The 16,695-nt window shown below is 44.1% G+C and overlaps 1 protein-coding gene across 1 annotated transcript in view; it reads left to right on the forward strand.

The window, feature by feature from the left end:
- The first annotated feature begins 2,525 nt into the window (after positions 1-2,525).
- The window catches only part of LOC120024510 (1-phosphatidylinositol 4,5-bisphosphate phosphodiesterase beta-4-like), a 65,454-nt gene continuing 51,284 nt past the window's right edge, over positions 2,526-16,695 (forward strand). The window contains exons 1-2 of the mRNA XM_038968778.1: positions 2,526-2,611; positions 16,012-16,092. Coding sequence (XP_038824706.1) covers positions 2,528-2,611; positions 16,012-16,092 — 165 coding nt within the window. The 5' untranslated portion in view covers positions 2,526-2,527. The remainder of the gene's footprint in view (positions 2,612-16,011; positions 16,093-16,695) is intronic.

Here is a 16,695-nt window from a genome sequence, read left to right on the forward strand (position 1 = left end):
GTTTGATGGTGTGTGGTATAGGTGGTAGTATGTGTGTGGTAGTAGATCTGTGGTAGTAGATGGTAGTAGGTGTGTGGTAGTAGATCTGTGGTAGTAGATGGTAGTAGGTGTGTGGTAGTAGGGGTAGTAGGAGGTAGTATGTGTGTGGTAGTAGGTGTTTGGTAGTAGGTGGTTGTAGGTGTGTGGTAGTAGGTATGTGGTACTATGTGTGTGATAGTAGGTGTTTGGTAGTAGGTGGTAGTAGGTGTGTGGTGGTGGTAGTAGGTGTTTGGTAGTAGGTGTGTGTGGTATAGGTGGTAGTAGGTGTGTGGTGGTGGTAGTAGGTGTTTGGTAGTAGGTGTTTGGTAGTAGGTGGTAGTATGTGTGTGATAGTAGATCTGTGGTAGTAGATGGTAGTAGGTGTGTGGTAGTAGGTGTGTAGTATAGGCGGTAGTATGTGTATGGTAGTAGGTGGTAGTAGGTGTGTGGTAGTAAAATAATCAGAATTTGTGCAAACATAACAGTTTTGAGACATAGCTCGTCCAAAAAAAAGTGGTCTCTTGGCACTTTTATGGCATAGGGACAGGGGAAGTTGAGCATGGGGACAGGGGAAGTTGAGCATGGGGACAGGGGAAGTTGAGCATGGGGACAGGGGAAGTTGAGCATGGGGACAGGGGAAGTTGAGCATGGGGACAGGGGAAGTTGAGCATGGGGACAGGGTAAGTTGAGCTGCCTTGGGGTAAGTGGGTGATGGTGTCCTGTGACAGTGGGTGCTGTAACTCCACCACTCAGGTACATTCATTGTCTTCTTGGTAAGCAACTCAAGTGTGGATTTGACCTTGTGTTTTAGGTTATTGTCCTGCTGAAAGGTGAATTAATCTCGTAGTGTCTGGTAGAAAAGCAGACTGTGCTCAGCTCCATTCTTTTAAATTATTTTTATCCTGAAATACTCCCCAGTCCTTACTATTACAAGCATACCCATAACATGATGCAGCCACCACTATTCATGAACATATTGAGAGTGGTACTCCGTAATGTGTTGTTTCAGATTTACCTCAAACATAACACTTTGTATTCAGGATGACAAAAAGTGAATTGCTTTGCCACATTTTTTGCTGTATCACTTTAGTGACTTGATGCAAAAGAGATGCATATTTTGGAATATTTGTATTCTGTACAGGCTTCCTTCTTTTCACTCTGTCAATTAGGTTAGTATTGTGGAGTAACTACGATGTTGTTGATCCATCCTCAGTTTTATCCTATCACAGCCATTAAGCTCTGTAACTGTTTTAAAGTCACCATTGGCCTCTTGGTGAAATCCATGAGCAGTTTCCTTCCTCTCCAGCAACTGAGTTAGGAAGGACGCCTGTATCTTTGTAGTGGCTGGGTGTATTGATACACCATCCGAAGTGTAATTAATAACTACACCATGCTCAAAGGGATATTCAATGTCATATTTTTTTTACCCATCTACCAATAGGTGCCCTTCTTTGCAAGGCATTTGAAAACCTCTCTGGTCTTTGTGGTTGAATCTGTGTTAGAAATTCCCTGCTCGACTGAGGGACCTTACAGATAGTTGTATGTGTGGGCTACAGAGATGAGGTAGTCACTCAAAACTAATGTTAAACACTATTGTTACACACAGAGTGAGTCCATACAACTTATAATGTGACTTTTTTAAACAATTTAATAACTTTCTCCTGGAGTTATTTAGACTTGCCATAACGGGGTTGAGTACTTATTGGCTCAAGACATTTCAGCTTTTCAATTTTTATTAATTTGTAAATATTTTCAAAAAAACATAATTCCACTTTGACATTATGGGGTATTGTGTGTCGGCCATTAACAAAACGTCTCAGTTGAATCCATTTTAAATCCAGGCTGTAACACAAGAAAGTGTGGAAAAGTCGAGGGGTGTGAATACTTTCTCAAGGCTCTGTATCCTACGTACCGCAGCCCTTCTGAAAATACATATTTGGCGGAGTCTGCTGTCTGATCTGAATATGGCCATCATTGCTGATGCAGTGACCGGCGTTACAAAGTGTTCATTCATAGATGGGAAGAGGTCTGGGAAGAGTTCAATGTGTTAGGGGGCAACACACCACACACATACACACACACACACACACACACACACACACATTCTCAGGCTCTCACACACACACAGACTCACATACGCAGGCCGACCTTCTCAGGTTGGACGTCATCGTTGACTATTTCTGTAAGCCGGTATCGATAATAATACAACATGAAGCGGCGTCTTGAGACCGTTGGCGTCGTTCTCTCTGAGGTAAAACAACACGTGTGTAGACTCAGGGGTAGTGTATGTCTGTGTGATGGATTGATTGTAGTCATCATTATGACCGAGTCAGGTTTTTCCCAGTACTACATAGAAAGGCAATTTGATAGTGCATAAGTCATACTTATTTCCACAGCCCAGGAGACGTGGCCCACCTGTCTTAACACAATGTCTCTCTCTCTATCCCTCTCTACACCCCGTCCCCCCGTCCTCCTCCCCCTCTCTCACTCCCTCCAGGTGTGAGCAGCCATGACTAAGTCCTATGAGTTTAATTGGCAGAAGCACCTGCCTGGCTTCATGCAGGAAGGAGCTTCCTTCGACAGGTTTGACGAGGTGAGAAGCAAACTCAAACATACAGTACTTTAATTTAAAAAAAACATTGCCACAGACTGCCAACTTGTCCTCCAGCCTATCCTCCATGTTGACAACTTGACATTAATCATCATATTCAAATGATAACTAACTAGAATGTAGTTGACTCTGTACTTTGGGTGCTCTCAGAATAAGTGCATCTCAAACAAGGTTAGCCTGAAACTCTATATCTATGGCTTGTAGCTCTGTGTGTATGGTTGTCAGTGGCCCACCCTACCCTAATGACAGTCCTCTCGTGGGACATTAAGACACACGCACACACACACACATGAGTTAGGCCATCTTCTTCATGGCGTTTATAAATCATTGTGTTAGGCCGCACGCACGCACGCGCACACACACACACACACACACACACACACACACACACACACACACGTACACACACACACATAAGTAGGGCTATCCCCATTATGTCATAATAACTCATTGTGTTAGTCATCAGAGCTACAGAGTCACCACATTGATCCACCACATTAGCCAACTTTGTCATGGCGACCAAAAGTCTGACAGTCTGCTGTGAGTGTGTGTGTGGTTTGTGTCGGCGTGTGTGTGTAATAGTTTGTGTGTGTGTCCTCCCTCCCTGTGTCCTCCCTCCCACATTTCCCCTCTCTAACTCAATCAGGCCAGTTAGCTGGGGGATGGCAAATCTAGGACTGGGCGTTCCACACACACACACACGCGCACGCACACACACACACGCACGTTGAGATAGCGATCAGGAATCCCTTTAATGCAGTCTTCAGTGAGGAGGATCCCTCCATGGATAAACACAGAGGGAAAACAACGTCATCACTAACATCAAAAGGCATCTTTAACTGAGCCTTGGAACTAGAACAGCCTGGTTACTTTGGAATACACTCCCCTGTGTATTAACTTAGTGTGTATTTCTGTGCTTCTACTAGCTATGGGCCCTCTACCCTGCTAGGACTTTTGGGAGACTGGGTGGCTGGGTGGAGAGCTATAGTGAATCTCTGCCAAGCTACTGGTGAATCTAGTTCATAGCCGACAAGCTGTTCGTTCACCCATTTTTAACATCTTTATTCAAAGTTTGTTAGGAGAGGTTAAAAAGGCAAGAACACAGTTGTTTGATCTTGATGTGTGACCTCCGTTACATTTAATGAATACCCGCTGGGAGAACGCGTGAGAACGCCATTACATTTTTGGTTGAGTTGTCAACCAACTCATATCCAACTCGCAATAAACCACAGAGCTAGCGTAGCATGGCTAACTACGGGTATTGGCCGATAGGCTACAAGTGTAGAATAGAAATAGAATGAATAACATTAGCTGGCAAGCAACGCTACTGATCAATGTGTTTGTGGGCAGTGTTATGAGATGTAGGTCATTTAGGAGTGGGTTGCTTTACATCTCACATGTGAAATGGTGTCAAGCAACTGACCACGGTGGCGCTGTTTGGCTTATGTCTCTCTTTAATCTAATCACAGTCAACAAAAGCGATCATTAGCCAGCCTTTGAAAAGGCCAAACCTCGACTCGATGCTCAGAAAACAGTGATGAACCTTATTATGATTTAAAGAACAACATAATTATAGATGAGCTGGTAGTAGTCTACATTGGAGTTAGCTGTGTGTGTGTGTGTGTGTGTGTGTGTGTGTGTGTGTGTGTGTGTGTGTGTGTGTGTGTGTGTGTGTGTGTGTGTGTGTTATAATAGCTGATGCTCAGGCTGTCTAATAGAAGGCCTGCAGGGGACGTCTGTGTTGATTAACATGGCAGACGCGCCTCGCCCACACACACAGACACACACACACACGCTTAAATATGCTAAGCAGGAAGGATTCTTCCAGAGTCCGCTCTCGGCTCACTTAAACCCCGCAGCGCAACAGACGGTGAAGACGGGGCAGTGCATACTAATTCCAACGTGAGAGGAATGGCTATTAACAGTTTGATACTCAGCATGGTCTGTCTGTATTGAAGTGACGTCCGTCTTTGTTGTATCCAACACAACCATATGACGCACAGACAGACACTGAGTGGGAGAGATGGTCATTGATGTGGGACCATATTGTTGCCTAGCTTCTCTGCTTCTCGCCTCTGCCTCGTTTGACTGGCAGTGATACTAAGTCATTTCGAAAACAATGTTGAAGTCATGTGATTTCTTTAAATAGCCCTTTCAAACTATTGATTGATTGTGTCACCTGACTAAATTTCGATCTCAGTAATTATTCAAAAGTGTTCCATGGGGACCAAGTTGTCTGTGAGGACATGATCACTATGGCTGGGAATTGCCAGGGACCTCGCGATATGATATTATCACAATAGTTGTCTGCCGATAATATATGTACTGCGACTCTCACAATTTTCCTTTTCCTTTCCTTTCTGTTTGTCCAGTGCCTTTGGAAAGTATTCAGACCTCTTGACTTTTTCCACGTTTGTTTTAATGTTACAGCCTTATTCTAAAATGTATTAAATATTTGTTTTATTTTCATCAATCTACACACAATAACCCATAATGACAAAGCAAATACAGATTTTTAGAAGGGCCTTGGTCAGGCAAGTGACCAAGAACCCCATAGTCACTCTGACAGAGCCCCAGAGTTCCTCTGTGGAGATGGGAGAACCTTCCAGAAGGACAACCATCTCTGCAGCACTCCACCAATCAGGCCTTTATGGTAGAGTGGCCAGACGGAAGCCACTCCTCAGTAAAAAACACATGACAGCCCACTTGGAGTTTGCCAAAAGGCACTTTAAAGGACTCTCAGACTATGATGAAACCAAGATTGAACTCTCTGGCCTGAATGCCAAGCATCACGTCTGGAGGGAACCTGGGACCATCCCTATGGTGAAGCATGGTGGTGGCAGCATCATGCTGTGGGAATGTTTTTCAGCAGCAGGGACTGGGAGACTAGTCAGGATCGAGGGAAAGATGAATGGAGCAAAGTACAGACAGATCCTTGATGAAAACCTGCTCCAAAGCACTACTCAGGTTCTCAGACTGGGGCGAAGGTTCACCTTCCAGCAGGACAACGACCCTAAGCACACAGCCAAGACAAATGCAGAAGTGGCCTCGGGACAAGTCTCTGAATGTCCTTGAGTGGCCCTGCCAGAGCCCGGACTTGAACCTGATCGAACATCTCTGCAGAGACCTTAAAATAGCTGTGCAGCAATGCTCCCCATCCAACCTGGCAGAGCTTGAGAGGATCTGCAGAGAAGAATGGGACAAATTCCCCAAATACAGGTGTGCCAAGCTTGTAGCGTCATACCCAAGAAGACTCGAGGCTGTAATCGCTGCTGAAGGTGCTTCAACAAAGTAAAGGGACTGAACACATCCAAAACAAAGGTCATGTGGTTTGGTAAGAAGAATGCCCCTCTCCCCACAGGTGGGATTACTACCTCTGAGGGTTTAGAGCTTGAGGTAGTCACCTCATACAAGTACTTGGGAGTATGGCTAGACAGTACATGGTCCTTTTCTCAGCACATATCACAGCTGCAGGCTTAAGTTAAATCTAGATTTGGTTTCCTCTATCGTAATCGCTCCTCTTTCACCCCAGCTGCCAAACTAACCCTGATTCAGATGACCATCCTACCCATACTAGATTACGGAGACATAATTTATAGATCAGCAGGTAAGGGTGCTCTATAGCGGCAAGATGTTCTTTACCATTCGGCCATCAGATTTGCCAACAATGCTCCTCATCCTCCACATACAACACCCGTTCTGCAAGTCACATTGTGTTAAAGGTCCCCAAAGCACACACATCCTTGGGTCGCTCCTCTTTACAGTTCGATGCAGCTGGCGACTGGAACGAGCTGCAACAAACACTCAAACTGGACAGTTTTATCTCAATCTCTTCCTTCAAAGACTCAATCACGGACACTCTTACTGACAGTTGTAACTGCTTTGTATGATGTATTGTTGTCTCTACCTTCTTGCCCTTTGTGCTTTTGTCTGTGCCCAATAATGTTTCTACCATGTTTTGTCCTGCTATCCTGTTGTTTTGCTACCATGTTGTGTTGCTACCATGCTGTGTTGTGTTGCTGCCTTGCTATGTTGTTGTCTTAGGTCTATCTTTATGTAGTGTTGTGTTGTCTCTCTTGTCGTAATGTGTGTTTTGTCCTATATTTATATGTTATATATACACTGCTCAAAAAAATAAAGGGAACACTTAAACAACACAATGTAACTCCAAGTCAATCACACTTCTGTGAAATCAAACTGTCCACTTAGGAAGCGACACTGATTGACATGCAAATTTCACATGCTGTTGTGCAAATGGAATAGACAACAGGTGGAAATTATAGGCAATTAGCAAGACACCCCCAATAAAGGAGTGGTTCTGCAGGTGGTGACCACAGACCACTTCTCAGTTCCTATGCTTCCTGGCTGATGTTTTGGTCACTTTTGAATGCTGGCGGTGCTTTCACGCTAGTGGTAGCATGAGACGGAGTCTACAACCCACACAAGTGGCTCAGGTAGTGCAGCTCATCCAGGATGGCACATCAATGCGAGCTGTGGCAAGAAGGTTTGCTGTGTCTGTCAGCGTAGTGTCCAGAGCATGGAGGTGCTACCAGGAGACAGGCCAGTACATCCGGAGACGTGGAGGAGGCCGTAGGAGGGCAACAACCCAGCAGCAGGACCGCTACCTCCGCCTTTGTGCAAGGAGGAGCACTGCCAGAGCCCTGCAAAATGACCTCCAGCAGGCCACAAATGTGCATGTGTCTGCTCAAACGGTCAGAAACAGACTCCATGAGGGTGGTATGAGGGCCCGACGTCCACAGGTGGGGGTTGTGCTTACAGCCCAACACCGTGCAGGACGTTTGGCATTTGCCAGAGAACACCAAGATTGGCAAATTCGCCACTGGCGCCCTGTGCTCTTCACAGATGAAAGCAGGTTCACACTGAGCACATGAGCACATGTGACAGACGTGACAGTCTGGAGACGCCGTGGAGAACGTTCTGCTGCCTGCAACATCCTCCAGCATGACCGGTTTGGCGGTGGGTCAGTCATGGTGTGGGGTGGCATTTCTTTGGGGGGCCGCACAGCCCTCCATGTGCTCGCCAGAGGTAGCCTGACTGCCATTAGGTACCGAGATGAGATCCTCAGACCCCTTGTGAGACCATATGCTGGTGCGGTTGGCCCTGGGTTCCTCCTAATGCAAGACAATGCTAGACCTCATGTGGCTGGAGTGTGTCAGCAGTTCCTGCAAGAGGAAGGCATTGATGCTATGGACTGGCCCGCCCGTTCCCCAGACCTGAATCCAATTGAGCACATCTGGGACATCATGTCTCGCTCCATCCACCAACGCCACGTTGCACCACAGACTGTCCAGGAGTTGGTGGATGCTTTAGTCCAGGTCTGGGAGGAGATCCCTCAGGAGACCATCCGCCACCTCATCAGGAGCATGCCCAGGCGTTGTAGGGAGGTCATACAGGCACGTGGAGGCCACACACACTACTGAGCCTCATTTTGACTTGTTTTAAGGACATTACATCAAAGTTGGATCAGCCTGTAGTGTGGTTTTCCACTTTAATTTTGATTGTGACTCCAAATCCAGACCTCCATGGGTTGATAAATTTGATTTCCATTGATAATTTTTGTGTGATTTTGTTGTCAGCACATTCAACTATGTAAAGAAAAAAGTATTTAATAAGAATATTTCATTCATTCAGATCTAGGATGTGTTATTTTAGTGTTCCCTTTATTTTTTTGAGCAGTGTATATATATATATACAGTCGTGGCCAAAAGTTTTGAGAATGACACAAATATTAATTTCCACAAAGTTTGCTGCTTCAGTGTCTTTAGATATTTTTATCAGATGTTACTATGGATTACTGAAGTATAATTACAAGCATTTCATTAGTGTCAAAGGCTTTTATTGACAATCACATGAAGTTGATGCAAAGAGTCAATATTTGCAGTGTTGACCCTTCTTTTTCAAGACCTCTGCAATTCGCCCTGGCATGCTGTCAATTAACTTCTGGGCCACATCCTGACTGATGGCAGCCCATTCTTGCATAATAAATGCTTGGAGTTTGTCAGAATTTGTGGGTTTTTGTTTGTCCACCCGCCTCTTCAGGATTGACCACAAATTCTCAATGGGATTAAGGTCTGGGGAGTTTCCTGGCCATGGAGCCAAAATATCGATGTTTTGTTCCCCGAGCCACTTAGTTATCACTTTTGCCTTATGGCAAGGTTCTCCATCATGCTGAAAAGGCATTGTTCGTCACCAAACTGTTCCTGGATGGTTTGGAGAAGTTGCTCTTGGAGGATGTGTTGGTACCATTCTTTATTCATGGATGTGTTCTTCGGCAAAATTGTGAGTGAGCCCACTCCCTTGGCTGAGAAGCAACCCCACACATGAATGGTCTCAGGATGCTTTACTGTTGGTATGACACAGGACTGATGGAAGCAATCCCTGTACCTTTTGCAGAATATCAGTCTGTCCCTGATGTTTTTCCTGGAGAGAAGTGGCTTTGCTGCCCTTCTTGACACCAGGCCATCCTCCAAAAGTCTTCGCCTCACTGTGCGTGCAGATGCACTCACACCTGCCTGCTGCCATTCCTGAGCAAGCTCTGTATTGGTGGTGCGCCGATCCCGCAGCTGAATCAACTTTAGGAGACGGTCCTGGGGCTTGCTGGACTTTCTTGGGCGCCCTGAAGCATTCTTCACAACAATTGAACCACTCTCCTTGAAGCTCTTGATGATCTGATAAATGGTTGATATAGGTGCAATCTTACTAGCAGCAATATCCTTGCCTGTGAAGCCCTTTTTGTGCAAAGCAATGATGACGGCACGTGTTTTCTTGCAGGTAACCACGGTTGACAGAGGAAGAACAATGATTCCAAGCACCACCCTCCTGTTGAAGCTTCCAGTCTGTTATTCGAACTCAATCAGCATGAGTATCTCCAGCCTTGTCCTCGTCAAGACTCACACCTGTGTTAACGAGAGAATCACTGACATGATGTCAGCTGGTCCTTTTGTGGCAGGGCTGAAATGCAGTGGAAGTGTTTTTTGGGGATTCAGTTCATTTGCATGGCAAAGAGGGACTTTGCAATTAATTGCAATTCATCTGATCACTCTTCATAACATTCTGGAGTATATGCAAATTGCCATCATACAAACTGAGGCAGCAGACTTTGTGAAAAGTAATATTTGCGTCATTCTCAAAACTTTTGGCCACGACTGTATATACAGTTGAAGTCGGAAGTTTACATACACCTTAGCCAAATACATTTAAACTCAGTTTTTCACAATTCCTGACATTTAATCCTAGTAAAAATGCCCTGTTTTAGGTCAGTTAGGATCACCGCTTTTATTTTAAGAATGTGAAATGTCAGAATAATAGTAGAGAATGATTTATTTCAGCTTTTATTTCTTTCATCACATTCCCATTGGGTCAGACATTTATATACACTCAATTAGTATTTGGTAGCATTGCCTTTAAATTGTTTAACTTGGGTCAAATGTTTTGGGTAGCCTTCCACAAGCTTCCCACAATAGGTTGGGTGAATTTTGGCCCATTCCTCCTGACAGAGCTGGTTTGTAGGCCTCCATGCTCGCACAAACTTTTTCAGTTCTGCCCACAAATTTTCTATAGGATTGAGGTCAGGGCTTTGTGATGGCCACTCCAATACCTTGACTTTGTTGTTCTTAAGCCATTTTGCCACAACTTTGGAAGTATGCTTGGGGTCATTGTTCATTTGGAAGACCAATTTGCGACCGAGCTTTAACTTCCTGACTGATGTCTTGAGATGTTGCTTCAATATATCCACATAGTTTCCATCCTCATGATGCCATCAATTTTGTGAAGTGCACCAGTACCTCCTGCAGTAAAGCACCCCCACAACATGATGCTGCCACCCCCGTGTTTCACGGTTGGTATGGTGTTCTTCGGCTTGCAAGCGTCCCTGTTTTTCCTTCAAACATAATGATGGTCATTATGGCCAAACTTTTCTATTTTTGTTTCATCAGACCAGAGGACATTTCTCCAAAAAGTACGATCTTTGTCCCCATGTGCAGTTGCAAACCGTAGTCTGGCTTTTTTATGGTGGTTTCGGAGCAGTGGATTCTACCTTGCTGAGCAGCCTTTTAGGTTATGTCGATATTAGGACTCGTTTTACTGTGGATATAGATACTTCTGTACCTGTTTCCTCCAGCATCTTCACAAGGTCCTTTGCTGTTGTTCTGGGATTGATTTGCACTTTTTGCACCAAAGTACGTTCATCTCTAGGAGACAGAACGCGTCTCCTTCCTGAGCGGTATGATGGCTGTGTGGTCCCATGGTGTTTATACTTGCGTACTATTGTTTGCACAGATGAACGTGGTACCTTCAGGCATTTGGAAATTGCTCCCAAGGATGAACCAGACTTGTGGAGGTCAAAACATTATTTTCTGAGGTCTTGGCTGATTTTTTGGGGGGGTTTTCCCATGATGTCAAGCAAAGAGGCACTGAGTTTGAAGGTAGGCCTTGAAATACATCCACAGGTACACCTCCAATTGACTGAAATTATGTCAATTCTTTCTTTTTTGTCAATTATGTCTATCAGAAGCTTCCAAAGCTATGAAATCATTTTCTGGAATGTTCCAAGCTGTTTAAAGGCACAGTCAACTTAGTGTATGTAAACCCACTGAAATTGTGATTAAGTGAAATAATCTGTCTGTAAACAATTGTTGGAAACATTACTTGTGTCATGCACAAAGTAGATGTCCTAACCGACTTGCCAAAACTATAGTTTGTTAACAAGAAATTTGTGGAGTGGTTGAAAAACGAGTTTTTTCTTTTTCTAAGTGTGACTCCAACCTAACTTCCTACTTCAACTGTATATATATTTATTTTTTAATCCCAGCCCCTGTCCCCGCAGGAGGTCTTTTGCCTTTTAGTAGGCCAACATTGTAAATAAGAATTTGTTCTTAACTGACTTGCCTAGTTAAATAAAATAAATACAATTAAAATGTGATATTTCAGGGTTTTTTTTATACATTTGCCCAAAAATCTAAAAACCTGTTTTTGCTATGTCATTAAGGGGTGTTGTGTGTATATTGATGACGGAAATGTTATCAATTTTAGAATAAGGCTGTAACCTAACAAAATGTGGAAAAAGACAAGTAGTCTGATAACTTTGCAAATGCACAGTTTGGTGATTCGATACTGTGATTTTATTGCGATTCGATCTTCCAAACATATTGCTCACCTTATGTCTGCTGCGGAGGGACAAGAGAGAGACATGAGAAAACTAGTTTTGATCAGTCATGGAAAGAAAAGAGCTGAAAACTAGCTGGCTCCCTATTTAAAAAGAAGATGGAGAACAAGCTATGAAGGAAAAATACTGGAGATTTGGGGCAGGTACAGCCAACTAGCGCAATAATAATATTGCAATATTGTCAAAACAATACGATACGATATATCGTCAAAAATAATGCCCTGATATGCAACCGTATCGATGTTTTACTACATTACTAATGACTTCATATATCGAGAGAGGGAGAGAGAGAACATGTTGCCCAACAATGATCTATCTGCACTGACTGCTCTGACAATCAGTGCCAAGACAGAAGCAAACAGATGATGATAAAAGTGTTAGAATGGAAATGAGACTGACATAAGTTGACGGTCAATGTTCGTTCACTAATACTGATGATGGCGGTAGAGTGAGATGGAATAATGTGCAGGGGACACATTTCCTGGACCCATTGCCGGTCTGCTCCCCGATGATGCTCTAATTAGTTTAGGAACATCAGTGTGTGTGTGTGTGTGTGCACGCGCACAATGTGGTTTCAAAGACCAGTCATTTCCCTCTCTCCATTTCCCATTATCCCACTTCCCGTATCGGAGGAAGGATTCCAGTATTCCCCTTCTGTACCCTCCTCACTGCTGTGTCTCATCTTCCTCTGCCTCCCTCATTACTGACTCCACACACATACAGACAGTGACTCAGACAGCTAATGGGGAGTAAAACTCAGAGCCACACTGACAATCAAAATGGCCGCAGCAGCAGTATGTCCGATGTGGACTTAGTAGCCCATAGAGTGGACTGTGTTCTCGCTCCTCAAAGGTCGTGTGTATCAGGCCTTCGTCTTGGTGAGGCGCTAAGGCACTTCTAGGATCGGATTTGTTCTGTGTGTTCATGTTGGCTACTTACTCAGTCAATCATGTCAGAGTCTAGCTGATAGTTGAGTCATTCCATACTAACCAGTTGGCATTAGTCTGTTTGGTTTGACAGGCGTTTATAGTTGCTTTTATTTATAGGGGCTTTAATATATGCTAGCTATGGGCCGTGGCAGGTTTGATAGAAACCCTGCTTTGTTTCTCACGTTTAAAGATTCCGGATGTCTCTGTCCCCTGTAGAGAACACGCACACTGTGGATCCCCAGGCCTGCTGTTAACGGTCGTGTGTGTGTGCGTGTGTGTGCGTGTGTGTGCATGTGTGTGTGTTTGTGTGTGTGTGTGTGTGTGTGTGTGTGTGTGTGTGTGTGTGTGTGTGTGTGTTTTAAAGAGCAGGGTGATGGATTGGGAACTCCTTAGAGGAGGGAGCCATGCTGCAGTCTAAACACTTGCACACACACTTCAGGGCTCGACAGTAACACTTGTCCTTTTGTCTGGGACAAGTAAAAAAATGTATATATATATATATATATATAGGTTTGAGTTGTACAAATGGACAAGTAAAATAAATCACATAAGAATCACAATATCAAACAATTACTCTGATCAGCATTGGATTAGAGAAGCCAACATTGTAATACTATTAAAAAAAATCATGTACATAAATACAAAAGCCTAAAGGTCAAAGTATAGTTAATATGCATGCTGTAGCCAAACTTTAATGAGACTTTTAATTACATAAATATAGGCTAAAGGCCAGTCATGTTTGACAGATACAATGAAAGATCATTTACATGAACGTCTAAGGCTTGATTTTTGTCGACATACTCGAGGCGCGGCTCTTTCAGATCAAATGGTCAAAAAAGACCAAAGCGTGAAGAGGACAGTGTCTGTTATGCACCCACATCATCACCCACCCTGAATCTGAGCAGAGACGCTCAGCATTTTAAACGATTTAACCATAAATGGAATTGTTTAAAACCTGGACGTTTTATGTCATTTTATGAGAATGGTGTTTTCTTGCTAATTGCATGTTGGAACGTTCCCAAATAGCCTATACAGCCATATGCGCATTGCTGAGTTTATAATATGAAGAAATAAAAGGTAATCAACATTTTAAGCTTTTGGATCTGTGGTCCCAGAACTGTCCCAGAGTTGTTATGAACCGTATACTTATTTTTCCATCGCCCTTCATTTCGAGTCCTGGAGGTATTTATTTGGTTAAGTATTTGGTTCTAATTATAATTCTTTGATATTTTGTAGGCTACCAAGGGTGACCAACCATCCTCCAGGAGAGCCTTAAAGGGGCAGTGTTGTATTTTGAGACAGGAAGTCAACAGGCAGAGTGTAGCCTACATTTTTGTCTGATTCTCTGTGGTAAAAAGAAAAGATAGTAATGCATTTTATTTTGTAAAGTGGTTCCTCGCGTCATACAACAATGTAAACATGGTGTTACAGACTATTTCATTTTTTATTTTTGGACAAGTGACTTTAGCTTTTGGACAAGTCAAACATCAGTCATACTTGTTCAAAGGATAAGTGGCTAAAAAAAGTTAATGTCAAGCCCTGCACTTACACACACACACCCACACACACATATCTAGCAGAGCTCCACTGCACGCTGAGAGAGGAATGTACTTATGAGAGTAGTGAGTCAGACAAGCAGGGGTCACCCTCTCTTATCTCTGCAGCCAAATATATGACTCCCACATGCACTCTCTGCCCCACACCATCCAAAGAGTGTGTGTTGGGGGGGGGGGGGGGGGGTTTGGCCATCCCAGCCAGGTTACCTCTTAGAATGAAGAAGTACCCAGCCTAATATTGTAGATACTATCTATAACAGACATCTTTACAAGGTGAATACAACTGAAGCTCAGTTGACACCAAGCTGGATTTTTGTTGATTTCCAATGTCACTGAATGTCAGGACTGTTAGTTATAAGGCTGGGATCCGATTGATTTCACCTTTATTTAACAAGGCTAGTCAGTTAAGAACAAATTCTTATTTAAAATGACGGCCTTACCCTGGCCAAACCCTCCCCTAACCCGGACGACGCTGACACAGTATATGCATGAACTAACAGCCATATTTCTGGTGTCTCTAGGTTTCTTCCTAGGCTCCTGCCTTTCTAGGGAGTTTTCCCGAGTCACTGTGCTTCTACATCTGCATTGCTTGCTCTTTGGGGGTTTTAGGCTGGGTTTCTGTATAAGAACTTTGTGACAACTGCTGATGTAAAAAGGGATTTATAAAATACATTTGATTGATTGATTGTACTGAAGGCTTACCATAATCTCACTGAAATAACACATGCTGCCGTGTGTGTGTGTGTGTGTGTGTGTGTGTGCGTCACTCACTGTTTCCTTTAGCTCTGCAACGACCCTCTACTCGGTCTCTCACATGCACGCTCACTTAGAATGCGGCAGGCAGACAAATGGATGGACGATCCAAATGACTTTGCTATTACTCTGTTGCCAGCCCACCCCATTCTTACTCCCTCTCGGTCTCTCTCTCTCTTTCACACAACAAACGCACACACAAGGCCTCCAGTCAGAGCCTGGGACTATATTTATCTCCATCCCCACCTTACGAGCCTCGCTGTCTGGCCCGCTGACTGACTGCTGCCCCCAGCGCCTGAAGCAAACCTGGCTGTTTGACAAATAACCGCCTCGTGGATTTGGAACTGGGAGGTTTACCACATTAAGTAGACCGTAAATAAACCACAACTCTATCCTTTAAACTAGGGGATTGAATTAGTAGGTTAGGAACTATTTCTCGAAAGAAGTTATACCTTCCGACTCTTGCACTGACGCAACGGTTTATTAAAAAGTCTCCCAACGTCACAGTAAACATGTAACAGGAAGTAGAAGACTAGATTTAGCCAGGATAATTGATCTTTTATAATATATCCAGGAGGCCAGTGAGTGTTGCCTGCCACGTTAATCAGGGTATGTCCTGTCACCAAGGTAGCAGTTGGTTGGTGTGTGGGGTACCAAGACACTGTTTGCATTCAACAGTTCATGACATTCACATTTATATGTGTTTGTGTTTGTCCTAGCGTTATGTCCTCCTGTCCTGCACACACAGAGTGTAGGTGTGTGTTCTCGTGTGTGTGTGTGTGTGTGTGTGTGTGTGTGTTACATCTTTAAAAATGAATTATCGGTGCTGCTGTTTATCTTGTTGCGTAAGTCGTGTGTGTGTGTACTAGCTAGGTAATGGGAGGTGGTGTGTAATGTCCTCGCACGTCAAATAAAACCTCTAATTGGCTCTCGAATTCAAATGCTTCTGTCTTCTCGCAGGACCCGTTTCTGTTTGAGCCCAGCTGTCTGGTCAAAGTGGACGAGTTTGGCTTCTTCATCACGTGGAAGAGCGACGGAAAGGTACAGTCTCTCAGCCAGATCTGTGTATATAAAAGGCTTCGTTCTCATCCTCTTACTCAGTGCCCCGTCTTTGTGTTCTGAGTGTATTCAGAGAGAGACATCCATCTCCTCGCCCTCACCACTTTACCGTTCCAGCCACAGGGCCCGAGTCATAATTGGGGTGACGGTAGCGTGACTAAGGGCAGTGGTACTTGAAGTGGCCAAGGTAACAGAACAGAGGAGAGTTAGTCACTTGTTCCATTGTTCCCACCACCGTTAATACACTATTGACTGAGTTTCAAAGGCTGGAGCAGTGAAAGCTGAGGGTAGTTGGTGAAATATAGCCTACTGCTTACTGCTCATTGCCGTTAATATCTTAGACCAGGTACAGCTACAGGTAACTGCCAAAATAAATGAAAACAGCAACTTACTAAGGAGTTGGGCCACCGCGAGCCGCCAGAACAGCTTCAATGTGCCTTGGCATAGATTCTACAAGTGTCTGGAACTCTATTGGAGGGATGCGACACCATTCTTCCACGAGAAATTCCATCATTTGGTGTTTTGTTGATGGTGGGGGGGAAAACGCTGTCTCAGGCGCCGCTCCAGAATCTTCCATGAGTGTTC

Source organism: Salvelinus namaycush, chromosome 29 (assembly GCF_016432855.1).
Source record: "Salvelinus namaycush isolate Seneca chromosome 29, SaNama_1.0, whole genome shotgun sequence".
In the NCBI taxonomy this organism is placed as follows: domain Eukaryota; kingdom Metazoa; phylum Chordata; class Actinopteri; order Salmoniformes; family Salmonidae; genus Salvelinus; species Salvelinus namaycush.